General features: G+C 31.7%; 3 protein-coding genes and 1 long non-coding RNA gene across 7 annotated transcripts; 3 read left to right on the top strand and 1 right to left on the bottom strand.

The window, feature by feature from the left end:
- Positions 1 to 1,085: 1,085 nt before the first annotated feature.
- LOC105803276 (guanine nucleotide-binding protein-like NSN1) lies at positions 1,086 to 4,468 on the top strand. Its single transcript, XM_012635356.2, has 9 exons — positions 1,086 to 1,177; positions 1,268 to 1,512; positions 1,794 to 1,896; positions 1,975 to 2,148; positions 2,273 to 2,487; positions 2,635 to 2,899; positions 3,274 to 3,453; positions 3,552 to 3,763; positions 3,919 to 4,468. Exons 1-9 carry the CDS (start codon positions 1,159 to 1,161, stop codon positions 4,252 to 4,254), a joined length of 1,749 nt encoding a protein of 582 aa, XP_012490810.1. The 5' UTR covers positions 1,086 to 1,158; the 3' UTR covers positions 4,255 to 4,468.
- Positions 4,469 to 4,944: 476 nt separating this feature from the next.
- Positions 4,945 to 8,183, top strand: LOC105803275 (vesicle-associated membrane protein 722). Its single transcript, XM_012635355.2, has 5 exons — positions 4,945 to 5,273; positions 6,806 to 6,947; positions 7,034 to 7,154; positions 7,310 to 7,372; positions 7,807 to 8,183. The coding sequence occupies exons 1-5, from the start codon at positions 5,084 to 5,086 to the stop codon at positions 7,948 to 7,950; spliced, it is 660 nt and encodes a 219-aa protein (XP_012490809.1). The 5' UTR covers positions 4,945 to 5,083; the 3' UTR covers positions 7,951 to 8,183.
- A 468-nt stretch (positions 8,184 to 8,651) lies between these two features.
- On the bottom strand, positions 8,652 to 13,710 carry LOC105803274 (protein SULFUR DEFICIENCY-INDUCED 1). Of its 3 annotated transcripts, none has more exons than XM_012635351.2 (4): positions 13,470 to 13,710; positions 9,600 to 9,812; positions 9,333 to 9,488; positions 8,652 to 9,256 (listed from the first exon to the last, which is right to left on the bottom strand). In XM_012635351.2, the coding sequence occupies exons 1-4, from the start codon at positions 13,644 to 13,646 to the stop codon at positions 8,855 to 8,857; spliced, it is 948 nt and encodes a 315-aa protein (XP_012490805.1). In that variant the 5' UTR covers positions 13,647 to 13,710; the 3' UTR covers positions 8,652 to 8,854. The 3 variants fall into 3 exon arrangements, with proteins under 3 accessions (XP_012490805.1, XP_012490807.1, XP_012490808.1); XM_012635353.2 differs by having other exon boundaries at positions 9,333 to 9,425; positions 13,470 to 13,704; XM_012635354.2 differs by lacking the exon at positions 9,333 to 9,488 and having other exon boundaries at positions 13,470 to 13,707.
- A 3,737-nt stretch (positions 13,711 to 17,447) lies between these two features.
- LOC128034664 (uncharacterized) lies at positions 17,448 to 18,902 on the top strand. 2 transcript variants are annotated; one of them, XR_008190799.1, is made up of 2 exons: positions 17,448 to 17,735; positions 17,986 to 18,902. It is a non-coding gene; the product is annotated as an uncharacterized LOC128034664 (long non-coding RNA). The 2 variants fall into 2 exon arrangements; XR_008190800.1 differs by having other exon boundaries at positions 18,005 to 18,902.
- The last annotated feature ends 1,209 nt before the right edge of the window (positions 18,903 to 20,111 follow it).

A 20,111-nucleotide genomic window follows, 5' to 3' on the forward strand; every position in this document is an offset into this window, starting at 1 on the left:
GTTCATAACATGCAATCTAATTTCCAAACTTCACATATTGTAAGTTACCCAATGAAACATCATAAAGGAACTCAAATACACTGGTACTAATCACATCCGATGCTCGTTTGAGCTAATCATATCCATTTGTGTCAGGTTACCCATCCGGACTAAACCTTTTAAATGACACGTCAAATAACTTGACTAAAGTTGTAATCATATCCATTTGTGTCAGGTTACCCATTTGGGCCGAACCTTTAAAACTACTTCAAGTTGCTCGTTCGAGCTGAATATATATTAGTGCTAGGTTACCAGTTTAGGATAAACATTTATTGACATATCAAATAGTTAGCCAAAGCTGTATATACATGTAAGGCTACATGTCTGGGCTAAAACTTTAAAACCACATCAAGTTACTTGTCCAAGCTAAACCTATGTCACATGTATCTTTGAGTCCGTAATAAATGTTAGATCTCGGAATCATCGAAAATCAACTTGTAACCATGTGTGTGATACATTTACGAAGTTTCATTGGGGTAATTCCATCATGTAAGTTCATATTTAATCATTTTTTCAATTTAGTCAAAATATCACCATTTTGTGCCAAGTTACAATTAATTCAAGGTTTAACAAAACATACATAGATTCACAATATAACATTCATTATGATTTAAACATAATCACCATATGAACTTACTTGGTAAAAACAATAATCAGTAAAGTATCAGGAATTAATTCGCAATTTTCTCTTTTTGGAAGATCCTTTAATTGGTTTAAATCCTGATCTAAATTATAATTTAATTCAATTATCAACTCAATTTCATTTATTGGATATTCCTTCAAGTTTTATATTTTATTCATTTTGGTCCTTAAAATCAATTTACCATTTACTTTTGTTTTTTGAATTTAGATTTTTTTAGATTTTAAAATTAAGATCCATTTGTTACTGTTGATTTTAAAATTAATGAATCTGAATTTAATAAAATAAATTTAATAATGTTAATAATTAAATCTAAATTTTAAAATCTAAAAAGTAAAAAGACTAAATTCTAAATTTAAAAAAATATAAGGAGTTACAGCATATTATAACCTTATTATTATCTTCCCCAAACCCTAAACCTTATTTAGCTAGTTAGCTGCTGCTACAACTTTCCATCAAAATCTTTGAACTTTGCGACAATGGTGAAGAGGAGCAAAAGTAAGCAAAGCCCAATTCGCTCTGTTATTCATTTATTTCTTTAACCCTCTAAGTGTCGGTTTTAAAATTCTGGTCATATAATTCTTGCAGAGAGCAAGAGCAAGCGAGTTTCACTGAAGCAAAAGTACAAGGTTATAAGAAAAGTAAAAGAACACCATAAGAAGAAAGCTAAAGAAGCCAAAAAGTCGGGATTGAAGCATAAGCGGAAGGTTGAGAAGGATCCTGGAATCCCCAATGATTGGCCTTTCAAGGAACAAGAGCTCAAAGCTCTCGAAGCTCGTCGAGCTCGGGCGCTCGAAGAACTGGAGCAAAAGAAAGCTGCCCGCAAGGAGAGGGTATTGCTACAATGCCTTCTTAAAAAAAATCATTATTGTAAAAAGAACTCTCTTTATTGGTTTTACCACTGTCTTGGTTATTGGATAGTGTTTTGGTTGGAAATTTTAAACGATAGTGTGGCCTGAGGCAAATTGTTGTCATAGTCTCTATAGGATGACCTTTAACTTTGCCATTTTTATTTGATTGACTTAATAATGGTTATTAATATGGTGAATTCTTTACTGCTATGAAGCTGCTTACCTTATAAATTATAATATATTGGACCTTTATGATTTTTCAGGCTAAAAAGAGGAAGATGGGTTTACTAGAGGATGATGAAAAAGAATTAAGTATAGAAGAGGTGAAGGGAATTGATGTTTCTACTGGAATTGTAAATGCCCGGGGTAAGTTGATATTAAGGTGGAGATTGATACATTGTCGGTGGATGGTTCCTATTTTTAATGTGTCATTTTTTTTTACAGATAACTCAGATAGAGCTTTCTACAAGGAGTTGGTTAAGGTAATTGAAGCATCAGATGTCATTCTGGAAGTCCTTGATGCTAGAGATCCGCTTGGTACCCGTTGTGTCGACATGGAAACGATGGTGATGAAATCAGGCCCTGATAAGCACCTAGTATTACTTTTGAATAAGATTGGTAAGTTCTTTATTCATACATCTTGTGGTAAATATCATGGCATAACTTTTGTTTGATTATTTCTTTTCCGTGTTCCTTTAAGTTTTCTGCCTTGACTGTTTTTAATGAAAACTTGTTTTTTCAGATCTTGTTCCTCGAGAAGCTGTTGAAAAGTGGCTCAAATATCTTAGGGAAGAGTTACCGGCTGTTGCCTTTAAGTGCAGCACTCAAGAGCAGAGGTCAAATTTAGGGTGGAAATCTTCTAAAGCAATGAAGCCTAGTAATCTTCTGCAAACCAGCGACTGTCTTGGAGCAGAAACTCTCATTAAATTGTTGAAAAATTACTCAAGAAGTCATGAGGTGATTCTAGTTGTTTTTCTGACCACAATGTTGATACTTGATTTCATGCTTGTCTGATTTATCTTCCTGTTCAGATTCTTGTTGGAGTTTGAATCTCTTGTTGTTTTCATACAAATATTCATCTCGTTGCATACTTTGTTTTTGCAGATAAAGAAGTCCATAACTGTCGGTGTTATTGGCCTGCCTAATGTTGGCAAGAGCAGCCTAATTAACAGCTTGAAAAGATGCCACGTTGTCAATGTTGGTGCTACTCCAGGGTTGACGAGATCAATGCAAGAGGTTCAATTGGACAAGAATGTAAATTTATTGGACTGTCCTGGTGTTGTTATGCTTAAATCTAGTGGAAATGATGCATCAATAGCTCTTCGAAACTGCAAAAGAATAGAAAAGTTGGATGATCCGGTTGCTCCAGGTAATTCAACCTGTGAATTTCATGTTTCATGTATATGACTACGACTTCCATGGGATCGAGTCATAGTTTAGGTGATATGAGAGCTGAGTTGGGATGTTTAACTTATACTGCATTGGTCAAGTAGTTCTGTATTTAGGCGTAGTTTTGGTGGAGCGTCTATTTAATATTATAGTTTAATTAGAAGAAAACAAAATAGACTTCCTTCAACATTTCTTGAAAGGAAATATCACTGGCATCAAGATTTCCTACCATGTTAAGATTGACCGAGTGCACTTAAATCATTTTATTTCAACTACTGGACGGAATTTTAACTTGTCTTGCCAGAATCTAGTTAGCAATACTAATTTGTAATATTCCTTTTGTCAACAACACAGTGAAAGAGATTCTCAAGCTTTGTCCAGAGCGACTGTTGGTGACAATATACAAGATCCCGGGCTTTGAATCAGTTGATGAATTCCTTCAGAATGTAGCCACTGTAAGGGGTAAGCTCAAAAAAGGTGGTATTGTGGATGTCGAAGCTGCTGCAAGGATCATTTTGCACGATTGGAATGAAGGTATGCATGCCATTTATCATTTTTCTTCTCTCTCTATTTCCATCTCAATTTGCTAGAAAATCAAGTTAACCCATTGCTATCCGCTTGGCATGCTTCAGGTAAAATTCCCTATTACACCATGCCCCCGGGCCGAAATCAAGAAGAGCCTTCGGAGGCAAGGATTGTCACAGAACTTGGAAAAGAGTTCAATGTTGATGAGGTTTACAACACAGAATCTTCATTCATTGGAAGCCTCAAGTCAGCAGATGATTTTCATTCTGTTCAAGTCCCCCCTAGCCACCCTCTCAACTTCGATGAGACTATACTAGAGGTTTGTGATTGCCCTTTTCTAAGTTCTATATGGGTATGACCAATAAGCATATGCGAAGTGGCTGGTGGTCTGGTTACCACATGTTAAAAGTTCTAATAACTTGAACTTATCATGTCATGCTTATACAAATCTGTTGGGTTTTTGGTTCATCTCAGGACAATGCGCGGCCTTTGCCATCAACTGAAGTTGATGAAAGCCAAGAAATTATATCCGATGAGCCAATGGCTTCAGAAGAACATGATGCTGAAAAAGCCAAGTCAAAATCTACTACAAGCAAGCAAAACGAGAAGTTATATGCAGTAGAAGGTATGTTTAACCCAAAAATGAAGAGGGCAGAGAATAAGAGAAAGAAAAAAGCCAAAAATAAATCAACATTAGGGGGTGATGCCATGGATGATGAAGGCGACTATGACTTTGGTGTGGATTATGTGAAGGGGAAGGGTCAAAATACTTGTGGGGTGCCAATGTCAGGTATTGAAGTTGATGAGTAGTAAGAAACTAAACATACCTGGAAATCTCAAAATGCTTCATCATTTCATTTATTTTATTGACTGTCTAATTCAGCTCAATTGAAGCAAGATGTAAGAAATTTTGTTTAATGCTGTCTCTTCTTAATGTCTTTATTTGAATGTTTGTTTTCCACAAACTAATAGTGAATTAATATGATTAACAACCTTATTTATTGTAGAGGGATACGCCCTTAAATTTCATGGGTTTATTGCACCAAAGGTGTTCGCATTATGATTTAGATTTTAAATTCACATCTAAACTTCAAATTGTACCAAATAGTTTTGTTAGGCTGACGATTGGACTAATAATAAAACAATTAAAAATCTAAGATGTATAATATAATTAATCCCGATTTTTTAAGAAGCGAATATTGTTTTTTAAAATTAAATCGAATTTTAAATATTAAAATACACGTTATATTATTTTAAAAATGTTAGATTTTGTCAGTCTTATTGTATAATTTATAAATAATAACCCACATAAAAGGAAGAAAAAAAAACGGAAAAAAATTATTTAAGCTAGTAACAGGAAGAGCATAACACTGACACAAAGCCAAAGCTATTAGATCAAATCTCCAAATATTCCAATTTCAAAACCCAGACCGCGTGGCATAGCCGTAAATTTCCACACACAATAGATGCCTAAAAAAATAAATAGAAAAATGGGGGAAAGAAACAAGTCACGCTACCTTGCTTTTCATCTAAGCGAAAAGGGAAAAGGAAACAACTCTCCTTCCTTCCGACGATAAAAACCCTTCCCCTTCCTCTTGCTCTTCATTTCAATTCATTCTTCCTTAGTCAAAGGACTGTGATGGGGCAACAATCGCTGATCTACGCCTTCGTGGCACGAGGCACCGTCGTTTTAGCCGATTACACCGAGTTCTCCGGCAACTTCACCTCCATTGCTTCTCAGTGCCTCCAGAAACTTCCTGCTTCCAACAACAAGTTCACTTACAACTGCGACGGCCATACCTTTAACTATCTCGTTGATAACGGCTTTAGTAATCTCCTCTCTTTCTCCTCTGTTTTTTATTCTTTTTTTTCCCCCCTTTTGTTCATTTCGTTTGTTTATCTATCTCTGATCCGTATTTTTACTGCTTATTTGATCCGGCGAGGAAGTTCTTTTAGTTGTAGCTGTTGTCGATCCATTTTTTGTTAGCTGCTTCCGCTTTTTTTTATTTCTTATTTTTCCTTGGTAATGATTTCGAGAAGGTGATTCTGGATTAAGTTATGTGAAATTTCTTAGGCTATTAAAAATAGTTGTGTTCTGCGTAACTTAGTGCGCCTGAAAGGGGAAAGGCGGTAGAATCAGTTACGTTATTTCTATTTTAAGAGAAGAGTTGGTTATGTGCCAAAAATGAAATGTGCATTTATTCATTAATTAATTCAATACATTGGTTTAACTTTTAATTGAAACTTTCCAAAACTGAGTAGGAGTAACAACTAAAAGGTTGAAATGTTTTGAATGAATTAAATCTGTGTATAGATCTTGTGACAAAGGTGCTCTTAGCCTATATTACTTGAACTCGGGTGTCAATGTTATGCGTTTGACACAAGTATCTTAAGTTTTTTCCAATGTATTTGAAGAATTTTGCAGGGTTTTATTCTCGTTCCCATGTTGGGATAATGTGTTGAATGTAGGTTTTGGACAAGAACACTTAATAAAAATGATGTAAAATAATAAATAACATTAATTGCATTCAGATGCCAAAGCAAATACTAATACATTTTGAATAACTTTTTAAATTAAGAACTTACTTGAACCCTTATAAGAAACCGGAACCAATAATTTACGTTATAATGAAAGATAATGTATGAATGTGTTTTATATTTTAATAATTTGCTTATCTTAGCAAAATATGATTTTAATTTTGCTCATTCCTAGCAAAAGTCAGTACCAGTAAAGCTAGTAACAAAAACAATAACCAAATCTAGACTATATGAAATCTCTGCTTTGATCTTCTTTTTAAGTCAACTCATTCATAATCTCTAGATTACCTGTATGAGTTGGGGCTGAGTGATCTGAAACTTGCTTGGTTCTGATTCACCTTTTTGGTTCAAACAGTTTCCTGAATTTGCTTTTTCTCAATTTATGGTATGTTCGAGTCCAAAGTTCCATAGCTATTTACTACTATCATCAATGTAAGCCATCCTTGCTTTCCCTTAAACTTAGTTAAGTATATTGGAAAATCTAGTGGTCAGAACAAAGTTTGATTCAAATGTTTAGCATTTTCCATGGTTTAACTAATGACATGTCCAGATACTTTTCTTCTGTGTGTGTATCTTTTAAAGAGTTCGTAACATATTATGTAATTGTAGAAGAATAGGCATGTTTGGCCCTTTAAGGTTGGCTTATACATTGAAAACGGTTGACTTATACATTGAAAACCTGAAATCTCAGGCGGTCATTTCAAAGGTGCATTTTTGTGCTTGCATGATTTTTACTGTTTCTTCATAGCTTGTGCTGCATCATCTGTTATCAAATATGGCTACATCAGTCCTTCCTTGAATTAACATTTCTTACACTTTTCAGCTTACTGTGTGGTTGCTGTTGAATCTGCTGGGCGACAGGTGCCAATTGCCTTTCTTGAGAGAATTAAGGAGGATTTTACCAAGAGATATGGTGGAGGAAAAGCTGCAGCTGCTCCTGCAAACAGCTTGAGCAAGGAGTTTGGGTATTCTCTTTTCTTTGGCCATCAAATGGAATATATTCGTTGTCATGAAGTGCATTGATGCTATGCTTTTGTTATTGTTCTTATAGGCCAAAGTTGAAGGAGCATATGCAGTATTGCATTGATCATCCAGAGGAGGTTAGTAAGATTGCCAAAGTGAAAGCTCAAGTTTCAGAAGTCAAAGGAGTTATGATGGAAAACATTGAGAAGGTAATTGTTGTTATCTTTTTGCCTTATGCACATATAATATGGAGTGCAATGTAATGGCTTTAAGTGGGTAAGGAATCTAGCTTCACGAATTTCTAGATCATGAATACGAATTGTTGGCATGCTTTTCTGATTTTCATTAAAAATTAACTTTGCAGGTTCTGGACCGTGGTGAAAAAATTGAGCTTTTGGTGGATAAATCAGAAAATCTTCGCTCCCAGGTCAGTAAATTTATATCATATTGTTTAAAATTTGAAACCATTGGCAGTGTTCTTAAAAACTGCATTAGATCAAAAATAGGGCATTATTGGGGCTTGTGACTGGTAAAACCATGCTAACCTCGGACAGGAAAATAAACTACCAGCATGTATCTTAAAATTTTGTTTTCTAAAGCTGTACTGGGTAGACCATAAATAAGGCATATTATTTGCATGAAATAAAGTACTAAAACACATTTTAAGATGATTGCTTATTCACCCAATTGTTCAGTTCTTTCATAAAAGTATTTAGCAATACTAGTTCCCAAAATTTGAAGGGTCCAGCTGAATGCTTCAACTTGAAAAACCTGAGACTTCCTTTACATAAATTTCCTACTATTAATTCAAAGAGGTTATACTTGGTTTAAAATCGGTATTTGTTGTTTGAACGTTTTTAGGCACAAGATTTCAGGCAGCAGGGAACCCAGATGAGGAGAAAGATGTGGTTACAGAACATGAAAATAAAGCTGATCGTGCTCGGGATTCTGATCGCCTTGGTTCTCATCATCGTACTGTCTGTCTGTCATGGCTTCAACTGTTGATGAATCGTTCAGTTGCTATATTCTATTCATTTGCCCACTCATTGATCGGTGTTGTAGCTGTCACCAGTAATATTGATGCTCCTCATAGTTAGTAGTTACAGTTTTCTTTAATTCCACGTCCTTTTCTGCTGTAGCCTAATATCAGAAGACTCTCTGCATATATACTGAGATTCGAACTATGAAAATTGAATTTTGAAATATATAAAAATATCAAATAAGGTACTTTCAGGTGATCTTGTTAGGGACATGTTGTTGAAGCTCATGGATTAGTGGTTTGCTCTTTGTTAATTTTGCCTTTAAATTAATACATACTGTTCCAGTCTTATATCAGTACAAATACATACTGTTCCAGTCTTAAATCGGTACTAAAATTGCAGTGTGTTTTAGGTTGTCGCCCATTTCGATCAAATTTTGATTTGTAATATTTTATATCAACTTTTAATATTTTTTTATTTTAACCATTTTAATTATTTTATAGTTACATTTAAAATTAATAATTATTAAATTAAATTATTGATCTTAATTACTAATTTTAAAATTTAAATTTAGATGTAAATATGTTTATATGAATTTAATTAAGATATATTTGTATTATATAATTTATTTTTACCAAAATAATATATAATCTATTAAAAATTAAAATTAGAATATAAAAATAAAAAATTTAAATGTATATATTATTTATCAAGAGACTCCAAATATATATGAAAAATAGATAAACTTAAAAAATTTTATACATAATTTATCAAGACAAACAAACAGTACACGTATTGATACAATATTGATTCTTGGGAACCAAATACAGTTATTTACAGCATAATTTATTCCTACGAGTACTGCTCCAACTATATAAAAAGCACAAATCACCACTCGCCCAAGAACAAATCTTATCTATCGTGTTAACCTAACAAGCCAATTGATCTCTAAATGAGGAGATCTCTTCAAAAATGGGCAGTCTCTTTGATCTACCAGGGGCATATGCATTCATTAACAGCTCAAGCCCATTGAAAAACTCATCATCAAGTCCCACAATATCAGACAACTCCAAAGGTGGCTGAATGGCTTTAACTTCCATTAACAATTCCCGAGCTTTATTCTTGGCTTTATCGTCCTCTGAACCTGGAATTTTACCTTGCAATACATCTCCAAGGACCGAACCTGCATCATCAAACCTGCCTTGTTTGATCAAGCAAAGACCCAAGTTGCAGGCCTTGTTGGCATCCGGATCGATCATCTGTGCTTTTCTATAAATCACCTCTGCCGTCAAGTAGTTCGATTTCTGCATGTAAGCCCACCCCAGATTTCCCTGTCATGCAAACGTGGAGGCCTTCGTCACCAATTAATTTTACTAACAACCTATGTAGAGAAAGTCAAAATGATACCAGTAATCTTGAAATTTCTTGCTTAACAGAAACTTGAAACTTCTTCCCATGGGAGCGAGCTGTCTTGGTTGGTTTTCCATTGAACACCTCTCCCTGGTATATTAATCTCAACTTTCTTTTTAATAATTCAATTTGCTCGTCTAATCTACCACATTTCTACCAAATTCATTTATGATCATTCATCAATGTCATTGTATACGTACTGAATATGATGACAAGCCAACCACGCATTGAAAATTTGTGGAATAAAAATGTATATACACACACCTTGTACAAGTCGATGAGAACATTGTCAAGTGACTCCTGTGCTTGTTTTGAGCAACGAGACCTGAAAGACTTGATAGCCTCAATGGCTTCTTCGCTTCGGTCGAGTTGCTTCATCACCACGGCCATGTCCTTTAGTGCACTGTCCACTCTATCCCCAGCATTTATCGCCTTCCAAAATAATACTATTGCTGCTTCTGGATTCTTTTCTATCAGCTGCAACATTCAAGCCATACTTTAGAATTACGCAGTTCGAACCTCTCAAGATATAATAGTAGAAAAGGCTCACTATATACTAACACAAACTCGTAAAAGAGAACATTAAGTAATATAAGAACTACACAACAAACTCGATCGAACTCTGAGCTGCCAAGTTTAAAACATGAAATCGAAAATTCCTTGGTTGTAACAATACTATTTTGAGTAATTATGAGTCAAAATTTTCAATATAAATAAAATGTGATTTATAAGTGTCAGTGGAGAAGGTAGTAGGAGACTGAAGAAAATTTAAAAGACGGATGTATTGAGAGATATTAATCCGAGGAATAGACTAAATTGTAATGTTTTACAAAATATTTGGGTCAAAGTGAGAAATTAAAAATAAAAAGTATTAAATTGAATTAATGGTGAAATATGTGAGGACATGAAGAACAATTTTACTAGTGAAAAATCTAGGAATAATGATGATGGATAGATTTTTATGAATAAATTATAATATTGTATTATTATTGATATTACTATTATTAAATTTTATTATTATAATAATGATGATATTTTAAAAGAAAGATGGATAAGATTCCCCATCATCTTCTTCTCTTACATGTTAAAAGCATTTAGAAAGAATTTTTTTTTACAATTTAGTCCTCTATCATCATTAAAGGCCCTTTCAAGCTTGAAATCACTAAATTTTTACAGAAACCTTAGCTAAATAAAGTTGGCTATAATCTAATAAGCTTAGTTTCCAAGCTAGAAGTGGAGTATTCATGTGTGAAGAGGAGAAAATGTAAATATTGTGAGGAACTAAGGTTTTAAGGTAATATTTTCATGATTTAATATATTGATTTAAGTTTTAAGGTTTTAAACTAAACATGAGAATCACGAGGAACTAAGGTTTTAAGATAATATACTTATACTTATTTGAGCATGAAAATGTTATGAAATAAGTATATTGATTTCTCATGTTTTATGGAATTGCTATGAATTGAAGAAAAGACAAGGAAGAAGATGGAAGGAGTGTAGACAAGGGAGAAAAAGTAGATAAAGTTTGAAAAAAACCATAGCCTAATAAATATTTGTAAGTACTCTAAAATTCTTCTTACTTAAGTTTTTGAAATTTTATACTAAAGTAAATGTTAATGTCATGAATTTGAGTATTTGTAACTTAATAAATATGCGAATAATTCAAGAAAGTAGTAAATGAATATGGTTATTGTTGATGTGAATATATGTGTGGAGAAAAGGATTAAATTGTAAAAATGTTGAAAAGTTATATAGGACTATGAAATTATCAAACTTGTTTGTGTTTGTAATGAATATTTGGTTTATAATGATATTTAAGCTCTTGTAGATGGTATGCCATTGAGAACTCCTTAGCGTGTTGGTGAATTTAGCACTTCGGTGCTCATGTTTTAACACTATTACTGTTCGTGATAATCTAACACTTATATCCTCGTGTACTATATGACTATATTTCGTATATCTTTCTTGTTCATTCAAATCTGCAATGAACAAAGTGATAAATGAATGATAATGTATGAAGAAAATGTGATAAATGAAATGATGTTATTTCACTTTATTGCCATGTCATCGTATCTTTAAGTGATTTTTAGTAATGTTTATTATGTTTATCATTTTAGTACTTATTTACCGATATACTATATTGAATAAAGGTAAGTTGGAATTTTAAGTACTTACTAATCACTTTGAAGGCAAATTTTGAAGTGACAATCCTCCTCCTCATCTCATCCTCAAGTAAGGAGTGACTTGTATGGAACTTAAATATTGATAATAGATTGACATATACATAGAACTAGAACCATATGAATTTTTATTGTGAAGTAATTAGGTGGTTCCAAAACTATGTTGAGCATGCCTAACATTATTTTGTGCCTTGGAAGGATATATTTAGGTGCTATATGAAGTTTTTGAATGTTAATTTAATTGAGTCCTAAAAATGTTTAAATATGTTATAAAATGTTTGAAAATAGTTTTGATTTATTTTAAGTATTTAAGTTATGTTTTGGATAATCTGTCTTTGGTCTCGCGCAATCCAACTTTTAGTGTTGCAATATTAGAGTCAATAGAGTAATATGTCTCCGGTATCGCATCATTAGTCATAAAAGTAATCTATTCTCGGTGTTGCAACATTAAGAGATCAATGTCACGACATCAGTCAGTGTTGTGACACCTATTTTCTAGTATTGCAACTTTAACCTTCTTTAACTTGTTTTAAAGCCTCAATTTAACTTTATTTATAACCAGACTCCAAAAAAATTTAGAAATGACTTAAATAACTTCAAAAGAGCTTATGATAAAACAAAGTTTTAAAATTGACGATCGAATTAAGTTGACATTAATGTTCAAATGTGACACCCCTTACTCATGATGTAAGGGTACTTTTGAGTGGGTGAGAGGTGTTATATGAAACCTAGTAGCATGCTACTAAATAATTTACCCTTGAGATTTCAATTTAGGCCAAAGGTTCATTTACTGTATACACTTGGCTCCCTATATTATAAACTGTGTGTGTGTCAACATCATGAGAGGGTTTGATTGAAGCCTTTTGAAGTGACAGAAGAAGAACGAAGAAATGGTGACTAATTATTCTATATCGGATCTATCTCTCCAAAGAAAGACAGTAGTTTCAACGCTAAGAAATACTCCAGAATTTTGGACCAAACACAAAGGGATAAGTACGATAATATCTTCATTCATCATCTATAAAGTTATTATGTTCATTAAATTAGTTTTATGTAAGAAAGAGGAGTAAGATTTCATAAATAGATCGACATATTAATTATAACATTTTCTTTTCTTCCTTACTAACTTTCTTCAATTATTAGGTTATTTAAGATTTAAAAAGTAAATTAAGTTTTTTTTCAAAATTTAATAAAAACATAAATATAACTTTTAAAAGAAATTAAATAAACATAAATTGGTTATTTGAACTTCAACAGAAGATTTGTAGATCTGCAGACAGTTTTTAGATCTCGAAGAAAACCGAAAAGGAAGACAAAACAAAGTCAACTGTTCATTGAGACGCTGCTATTAACCTTGTTGATTAGAGAAGAAAATTCATGGTGATCGATCTCCATGCAATATATATAATCATCACTTGAGTATGCGTGCATGCAGCTATGGTGCAGATCTTAGTTTTTTTTTTTTCATGAGATATACCATTAATATTCCTTGTTCTCTTCGTATTACAAACTTTTCTTACCATTTTTTTCCCGGAAAAAAAGAAGAGAAAATAAAAGAATTAACAGCTGGCTACTTTATCCTTCAAACAACTAATTAATCCATAAAAAAGGAGCTGCAATTAATCCATAAAAACAACGATATTAAATGGATATATATGTTATACGCAATTCGTCGTCAAAATTATCTTCATTAGCTTAATGCCAAGTATATTAACAAAACTTCAACAAAAAATAAGAAGAAATACGAATATTTTCCGGGTGCAAAAAAGGTTGTAACAGAGCTGAAGAAGCTCTAATGGTTTTTTTTTTTTCCAAAACAAAAGAAACTAATTAAGAAAATTAACGAAGTGAAGAAGAAGAAGAAGAAGAAGAAGAAGAAGAAGAAGAGCAAATCAAATCAATTCAAAGAAAATCAAAGCAAAGCAAAATAAACAGAAGGAAATTAGAGAGAGACCTGAGCATGTTTGGCTTTAACATAAGGAGAATCACCGTGAGGAACTTTATGAATAACATGATAAAGATCTTCTTCATTACTTGAGCTGCTACTGTTCTTCTTCATCTTCTTCATCATGGCGGTTCTCATTATCCTCATCTGCTGGTTGTGATTGTTGTTGGAACTGATGGAGTTCATGGTTGGCTCCCACCCCTTTTTTCTCCTTCAATCTTACGTTTCTATTTTTTCCTTCTATATACAGTGTGAAGGTTTGGTTAAATGAAAAGATCATGTACCTAGATGACTTTGCCGCTATGTTCTTAATTTACAACGCAACTTTTCCTACGACAAAACTGACTGCCACGTCCTTCTTTTAATTGCTGAAGGGAGCCACGCGCCACTTCACCCAAACGCAGTCAAATCCATCTAATTTTTATATATATATTTAACGTGCATGATGTCATTTTTAAATTTCACAATACCAATAATATTTAATATTAATAAAGTTATAAAAAACATATATTCATAATTTATAGCATTCAACTAATTATTGATTTTCTTTTCTCTCATTACTCGCTTTCACCAATTATTTTTCCGTTTGACCATCATAATATGAATATTTGTATCACTAACAATCAATCAATAGTGAAATCAAAAAAAATTTTTAAAACGATAAAATTAAATTGTAATTTATACGATAGTAAAATATAATTTTAAAGAATTAAATAAAAATTTTATTATTTTAAAAGGGTTAAAGTATAATTTTATTTTTACTAAAATTGTCAAAATAGAAAAAAATTCATTTTAAGGGGGCGTGGCCCTTGCCAGCTCCCTAGATTCTCCCTTGCTAACAATAATGCTATCTTGTCCACAAAAGAAAAGATCAATAATATTTTTTTAACAATTTTATTAAAAGTTTTAGTCATATTTTTTTGACACAATGTTTAGAATTATCCATAACCGCTCCCAACCCAAAACTAAAATGATAATGCGCTTTAGTGCATTCAAACCCATGTCCTCTTGCATTAGTAACAATATCCATACTAATCAAATTAAGACTCAATCGACAACAATAATATTATCTATACTATATATAGATTATTGAAATTAAATTTATTATAATAATATTTCTATCTTATTATTTTTATAAAAATTAAATAAAACAATTGAAAATCACCACTTAAAAAATTGAATGCTTAAAATTAAACCAAAACTAATAAAAATTAATTCACAAGTATCATACTACTTGACATAATAAAAACTCTACTAGGTTTAATATGATGAAATATGTCTTAAATATTATTTTTGAAAGATTATATGTATATTAACTTTTAAAGCTATAAGTATTATTATCTTCATAAATTTTATAACTTTCATTAATTCGTGATACTAATTTAATTAAAGGTTTAAATAATAATATAGAGTATATATATACGATGTGGGTGATAAAAATATTTATTTTTTAAATTTACTTAATAATTATTATTGGTGCAATCACTACACCAAAAATTGTTTATAAACTTATTAAACATGTATTCAATTTTAGATATGTTATTTTTAATTTTTAATTTTAAATTTTAATAAAGTATGAATAAACAAAATATCATCAAAACAATAATTATTTAACAAAATAAATTAAAAGAAATTCAACTGAGTTGATCACGGATTATAACCATGATTATAGAATAGATATTAAAAATAAAACCAAGTACATCAGGACTGAATAATGGACCAAAGATAATAAATTATGAATGTAGCCATTTTTCCGGACTGTGTTCATTAACATGAATGCTCTTGTTTTCTTTAGGTACAATATTATCGTTTCTCTTGAGAAAGACGACATTAAGAAACAAGACAAACAATAAAAATGAACAATCTCAGTATTTTCATTCTACTTTTTGTTCGATGTTTGACTTATGTTAGCTGTGCTAGCTTTACCTGACCGTCTTTTTAGACCGACGTTGAGCCCAACTTACTGGATATTATAACAAACTAATATCAATTTCTTTTTTTTTTTTGAAGGAACAAACTAATTTAAATTATTTTACACAATAATTATCAATTATTTATAACACATTATTTTTTATGATTATGAAGAGTTCGGAATTTATAATTATCCATTCTAAAAATATTGTTTTTAAAGTTTGACATTTATTGTGCAACTTTGCACCAACACTTTGATATTTAATGTACAATTTTGAAATTAATTAATTAATTTTATATATAGAAAATATATTTAGTACATGTAAATTAAAAAAAATCATAGGATGACATGTGGTTGCAGGGTACAATAAAAAATAATAAAAAGAAAAAAAACACTTAGTAATTTTTTAACTCGACTTATGAAATTAAGAAAAGGTGCATTACTAACCATGATGTGTAACATGGTGGTTACTTATCTTGTCTCTTAATAATGTGGTTAGAGGTTCAATCTCCACTTGTGAGGATGAAGCACATTTTGTTAGTTCAATTAATCAAGAGGGAGAGGTGAAATGGCTTTTAAAAAGAGAGTATAGAAAAATGAACATAGAAAAATAAAGCTCACAAGTGTATGAAAGAAAAATATGAAAGTATTTGGCACGAAGGTTGTTGATTCATCTTTTTGCTTGAATATTTTTTCTAATTGTTGCAGGACCTTTAAAAGCTAATATTTATATCCTCTAATTTATTTCCAACCGTTGTGATTGTTGAGAAAATAAATAGAGCCATTGGGGATGAAAATATCAGATCATTAAATTTACCTGTAACAAAAAGTATCGATACTTTTTCTATGAGTATCAATATTAATAGCATTTAATACCTGATTCAGTGACTGTTAAAGTTAGTTTACAATGATACCAAAGATGATTTATCGATACCGGTAAAAAGTATCGATATATTTTAATGGGTATCGATACTTTTTCATTGTTCGAAAGATCATAAAACATAATGCAAAATGATATCAATATAAACAATGGTATCGATAAAATTCAAAAGGTATTGATATATTTTGAAAGGTATCGATACATATTGTTTTTGTTCAATTTTTATTCAATTCAATGAGCAAATTTGGCATCGATAAAAATGGTATCGATAAAAGTCATATTGGTATCGATACTTCTTGTAGGGAGCAGTTTTCAATTGATTTAAGATTGTTTCAATCAAGTTCAAGAATTTAAAATCGTTTTGAACTTTGATCAAAATATTCTAAGTGTTCAAAACATTTTCTAAGATGTTTGAAAGTCTTGAATAATTTTATGCTTTGAACTTAATAATTTCTTTGTTAAAATAATTTTTATTCAAAAATATTTTTTGTTTGTTATATCAAAATAATTTATCAAATAATTCATGATAATATGATTTGAAATTAAAAGCAAAAGAAAAATAGAAAATATTGTTGAAGAAGTTGCAATCAAGATAGCCAAATTAGGGTTAATAAGTTGTGATTCATACAGACAGTTTAGAGGTGGTCAATGTTTTTCAAGATAGACAAATGACGGATTCAACCTCGGCTTTGATGAGAAGAACTTATTAACTACTACAAACTATGGATTAATGGAGCATCAGACACGTACCAAGAAAGAGAAATCAAGTGGTTGATTGCATAGTTAAGAAGATTTCTATAGGATAATTGAAGTGCAAGTATTTGAAGATGAACCTAAGCAGCTTGAAGCAGGATTATATGCCGATAAAGTTAATGGTTTTTAGTATATGATGGTTTAATTTAATTTTTTCTGCATTATTTTTCACACCAAAAAAAAAGTTATGTTTTAGGGTCAAAGATGTTTTAGGATAAAATAATCACAAATCTGGCATTACCATGCTAAAACGTTTTTCTTTTCCTGTAATAACATCAGTGAAGATAGACCAAAAGTTTTTACTAGTTTAAGCCTTGTGTTGGTTTGGTTTTCCCTGCATATTTCTTTTCTTTTGAAATCAAACAAGCTGGGTTTTATTTACTAATTGCTTAAAACAATACAAACAAAAAATAGCCTAACAGATAGATCGACGGGCCTACCATGAAAATAATAAGACTAACACCTAACCCATAGCCAGAAAAGAAAATAGATTTGAAAAAAAACCAAAGGATATGATTTTCCTACCCAACCACATTTAATGCAGAAACCGCGCTTTCAAATCAACACTTTTCAAAAAGTAGACGGTTTCGGCTTCCAAGGAACCAAACCCCATTTCCAATCTGACGTTCCTCGTCCCTTTTAATTCCCTGCACACCCCATTTCAGTCTGGTTCACGCTGTCTCTCCGCCTCCATTCTCCGCACGGTGAAGTAGGGGACTCCTCCATACATGTAAGTTGGTTCCTCTCTTTTTAGACTCATATTAGCTAAAACATGGGCTAGTTGATTTGCTACATTGTTTGTGTGTTTGAATCGAATCCATCCAAACTGTTGTGAAATCTGATGAATATCTCTGATATGAACCCCAATCTCTGATCTATCTATTTGATCTGATTGACATATCTTAATGATAGTTAATGCATTACCTTCTATTATTACCTTTGACCACCCTATTTTTGTACTTGTTTTCACTGTCCATAAGCATGCAATGGCTTCCGCAGCAAAAGGCGAGCCAACATTCGGGTGAAAAACTGCTCGTGAAACCAGAACCTCACCATGGGAGTTTCTTGCTACTATGCCAGAGCACGATCTAAAGCTCTCTTTCTCAAAGGCACCATCAAAATTGATTTTAACAATCGATCCAGTTGGGGGTCTCTATTTGGCCTTCGTTCTACTCCTAATATACTGCCTAACCTCCGTATCATCTAGTTCCCTCAAATACCAGCCAATAGTATCTGAGATATCCTTTCCAGACTTTTGCTTTCTCTCATGTACTGTTTTATTTCTTTCAGACCAAAGAGTCCATAGAGCACATCCAAACATTCGACTCTGATGTTGAGAGCTTTCCGCAAAAACTCAAGTAGGCCAATCCAAGTACTCCAAATCTGGCCTATTCAAAACCTAGATTACTCCTAAACAGGTCCAGACTTCTATTGATGTAGGACACTTTTTAAAGACATGGTCCACAGACTCCAATTCTCCCCCACACCGAGGACATCCTATATTCACCACCAATTTTCTTTGTCTCAAATTTGGGAAAATAGGAATAAATTTTCTTGCAATTTTCTAGATTGTAATTTTCACTTTAGCTGGTAGCTGTAAGTTCCACAGCTTCTTATAGAAAGCTTCAGTAGCGGTCTGTAATGCATTAAAATTAGGGCCAAAGTTGCTTACTTGTAATAGTTTATAAGCACTGCGGATAAAGAATTCACCCAACGGTTCGCCTTGCCACACCACTAGGTCGTCATGACGCTCCTTTTCCAAGGGAATCTGTAATATCCTGCCCGCATCTCTTTCCGAGAAGGTATTGAAAATTACTTCCCATTTCCATTCTCTGCTAGTTTTATCAATCAAATCTGCAACAAAAGATACATCATGACTTTGCATGTTATCACATAATCGATATTCAACTGAAGCTGGAATCTAAGCATGCTCGGAAATTAAAATATTGTCCCCCGAACCAACCTTCCATCCAAAACCATCTTGCAAAAGACCTCTTGCTACCCATATACTCTTCCACGAATAGGATGGTTGGTTCCCTAAACATGCGTTTAAAAAATCAGAATCAGCAAAATATTTTGCTTTTAACACGCAAGTTAATAAAGAATCAAGACGATTTATCAACTGCCATCCTTGATTTTAGGGGTGAGTAAAATTCGATTCGACTCGAAAAAATTAAAAAAAAATTTGAATTTCGAGTTCGAATCGAGTTGAGTTTTCGAATTCGAATAATTCAAATAATTCAAATAATTCGAATATTAAATTATAATATTTTACATTTTTATCCCTATGTCCCAAATCTTTTTACTTTTCCCTTAAAACTTTTACTCCTTTCTACTTTTGTTCAAAACTTTTACTCCCCTCCCCTCTCAACCCCCAATTTACCCAAAATTTATTTCCCATCAAAATTTTATTCTTCCATTTATTTTTTTTCAAAATTTTACTCTCAAAAACTCTCAAAACTTTTTATTTTCTCCCAAAATTTTTACTCTTTCCCACTTTTCCCTAAAACTTTTATTCCATTCTCATCCCACCTCCCATTTATCCCAAACCCTCCCCCCCTAATTTTTTTTTAAATATTTTTCTTCCAAAATTTTACTCTTCCTGTTTACTTTCCCTCAAACTTTTATTCCTCAAAATTTTTTATTTTTCCCCTAAATTTTTACTTCTCACCCTTTACTCTCAAATAAAAATCAAAATTATCCAAAAAATCACTAAACATAAATAGTAATAATTTTATTTATATCTACTATTTATATTATTAAATTAAATTTTACATTTTATATTATTTATATTATTGAATTATTTAGTCATATTGAATATTTATATTAAAATTGAATTATTAATTATGCCATAAAATATTCATGTTAAAATTTTATATTGGTATCAATTTCATATTTTATTTATAAAATAACTTTTATTAAAAATCATATTTTAAAGTTAATATATATTTTTAATTCTAAAATGCATAGTGACAAGAATCTGAAGATAATTGAAATAACTAAGCAAGCAAAGAAGCTAATCAATATATAAAAAATTAATAAATAAATTATGAAGTGATGAAAGTTAATAAAAAATTTGATTAAGGTGGACAAATTTTATTACGAT

The sequence above is a fragment of the Gossypium raimondii genome, chromosome 11, assembly GCF_025698545.1.
Source record: "Gossypium raimondii isolate GPD5lz chromosome 11, ASM2569854v1, whole genome shotgun sequence".
Lineage (NCBI taxonomy): Eukaryota > Viridiplantae > Streptophyta > Magnoliopsida > Malvales > Malvaceae > Gossypium > Gossypium raimondii.

Excerpts from the sequence above, each read along its gene's own strand:
- LOC105803276 (XM_012635356.2), top strand. Across the intron at positions 1,513-1,793 it reads AAGCTGCCCGCAAGGAGAGG|GCTAAAAAGAGGAAGATGGG; the intron begins GTATTGCTACAA and ends ATGATTTTTCAG. Across the intron at positions 2,149-2,272 it reads ATTACTTTTGAATAAGATTG|ATCTTGTTCCTCGAGAAGCT; the intron begins GTAAGTTCTTTA and ends TTGTTTTTTCAG.
- LOC105803275 (XM_012635355.2), top strand. The coding sequence starts at position 5,084 with ATGGGGCAACAATCGCTGATCTACGCCTTCGTGGCACGAGGCACCGTC. Across the intron at positions 6,948-7,033 it reads AGCTTGAGCAAGGAGTTTGG|GCCAAAGTTGAAGGAGCATA; the intron begins GTATTCTCTTTT and ends TTGTTCTTATAG. Across the intron at positions 7,155-7,309 it reads TGATGGAAAACATTGAGAAG|GTTCTGGACCGTGGTGAAAA; the intron begins GTAATTGTTGTT and ends TTAACTTTGCAG.
- LOC105803274 (XM_012635351.2), bottom strand. The coding sequence starts at position 13,646 with ATGAACTCCATCAGTTCCAACAACAATCACAACCAGCAGATGAGGATA. Across the intron at positions 9,813-13,469 it reads TTAAAGCCAAACATGCTCAG|CTGATAGAAAAGAATCCAGA; the intron begins GTCTCTCTCTAA and ends TGAATGTTGCAG. Across the intron at positions 9,257-9,332 it reads AAGAAATTTCAAGATTACTG|GGAAATCTGGGGTGGGCTTA; the intron begins GTATCATTTTGA and ends TTTGCATGACAG.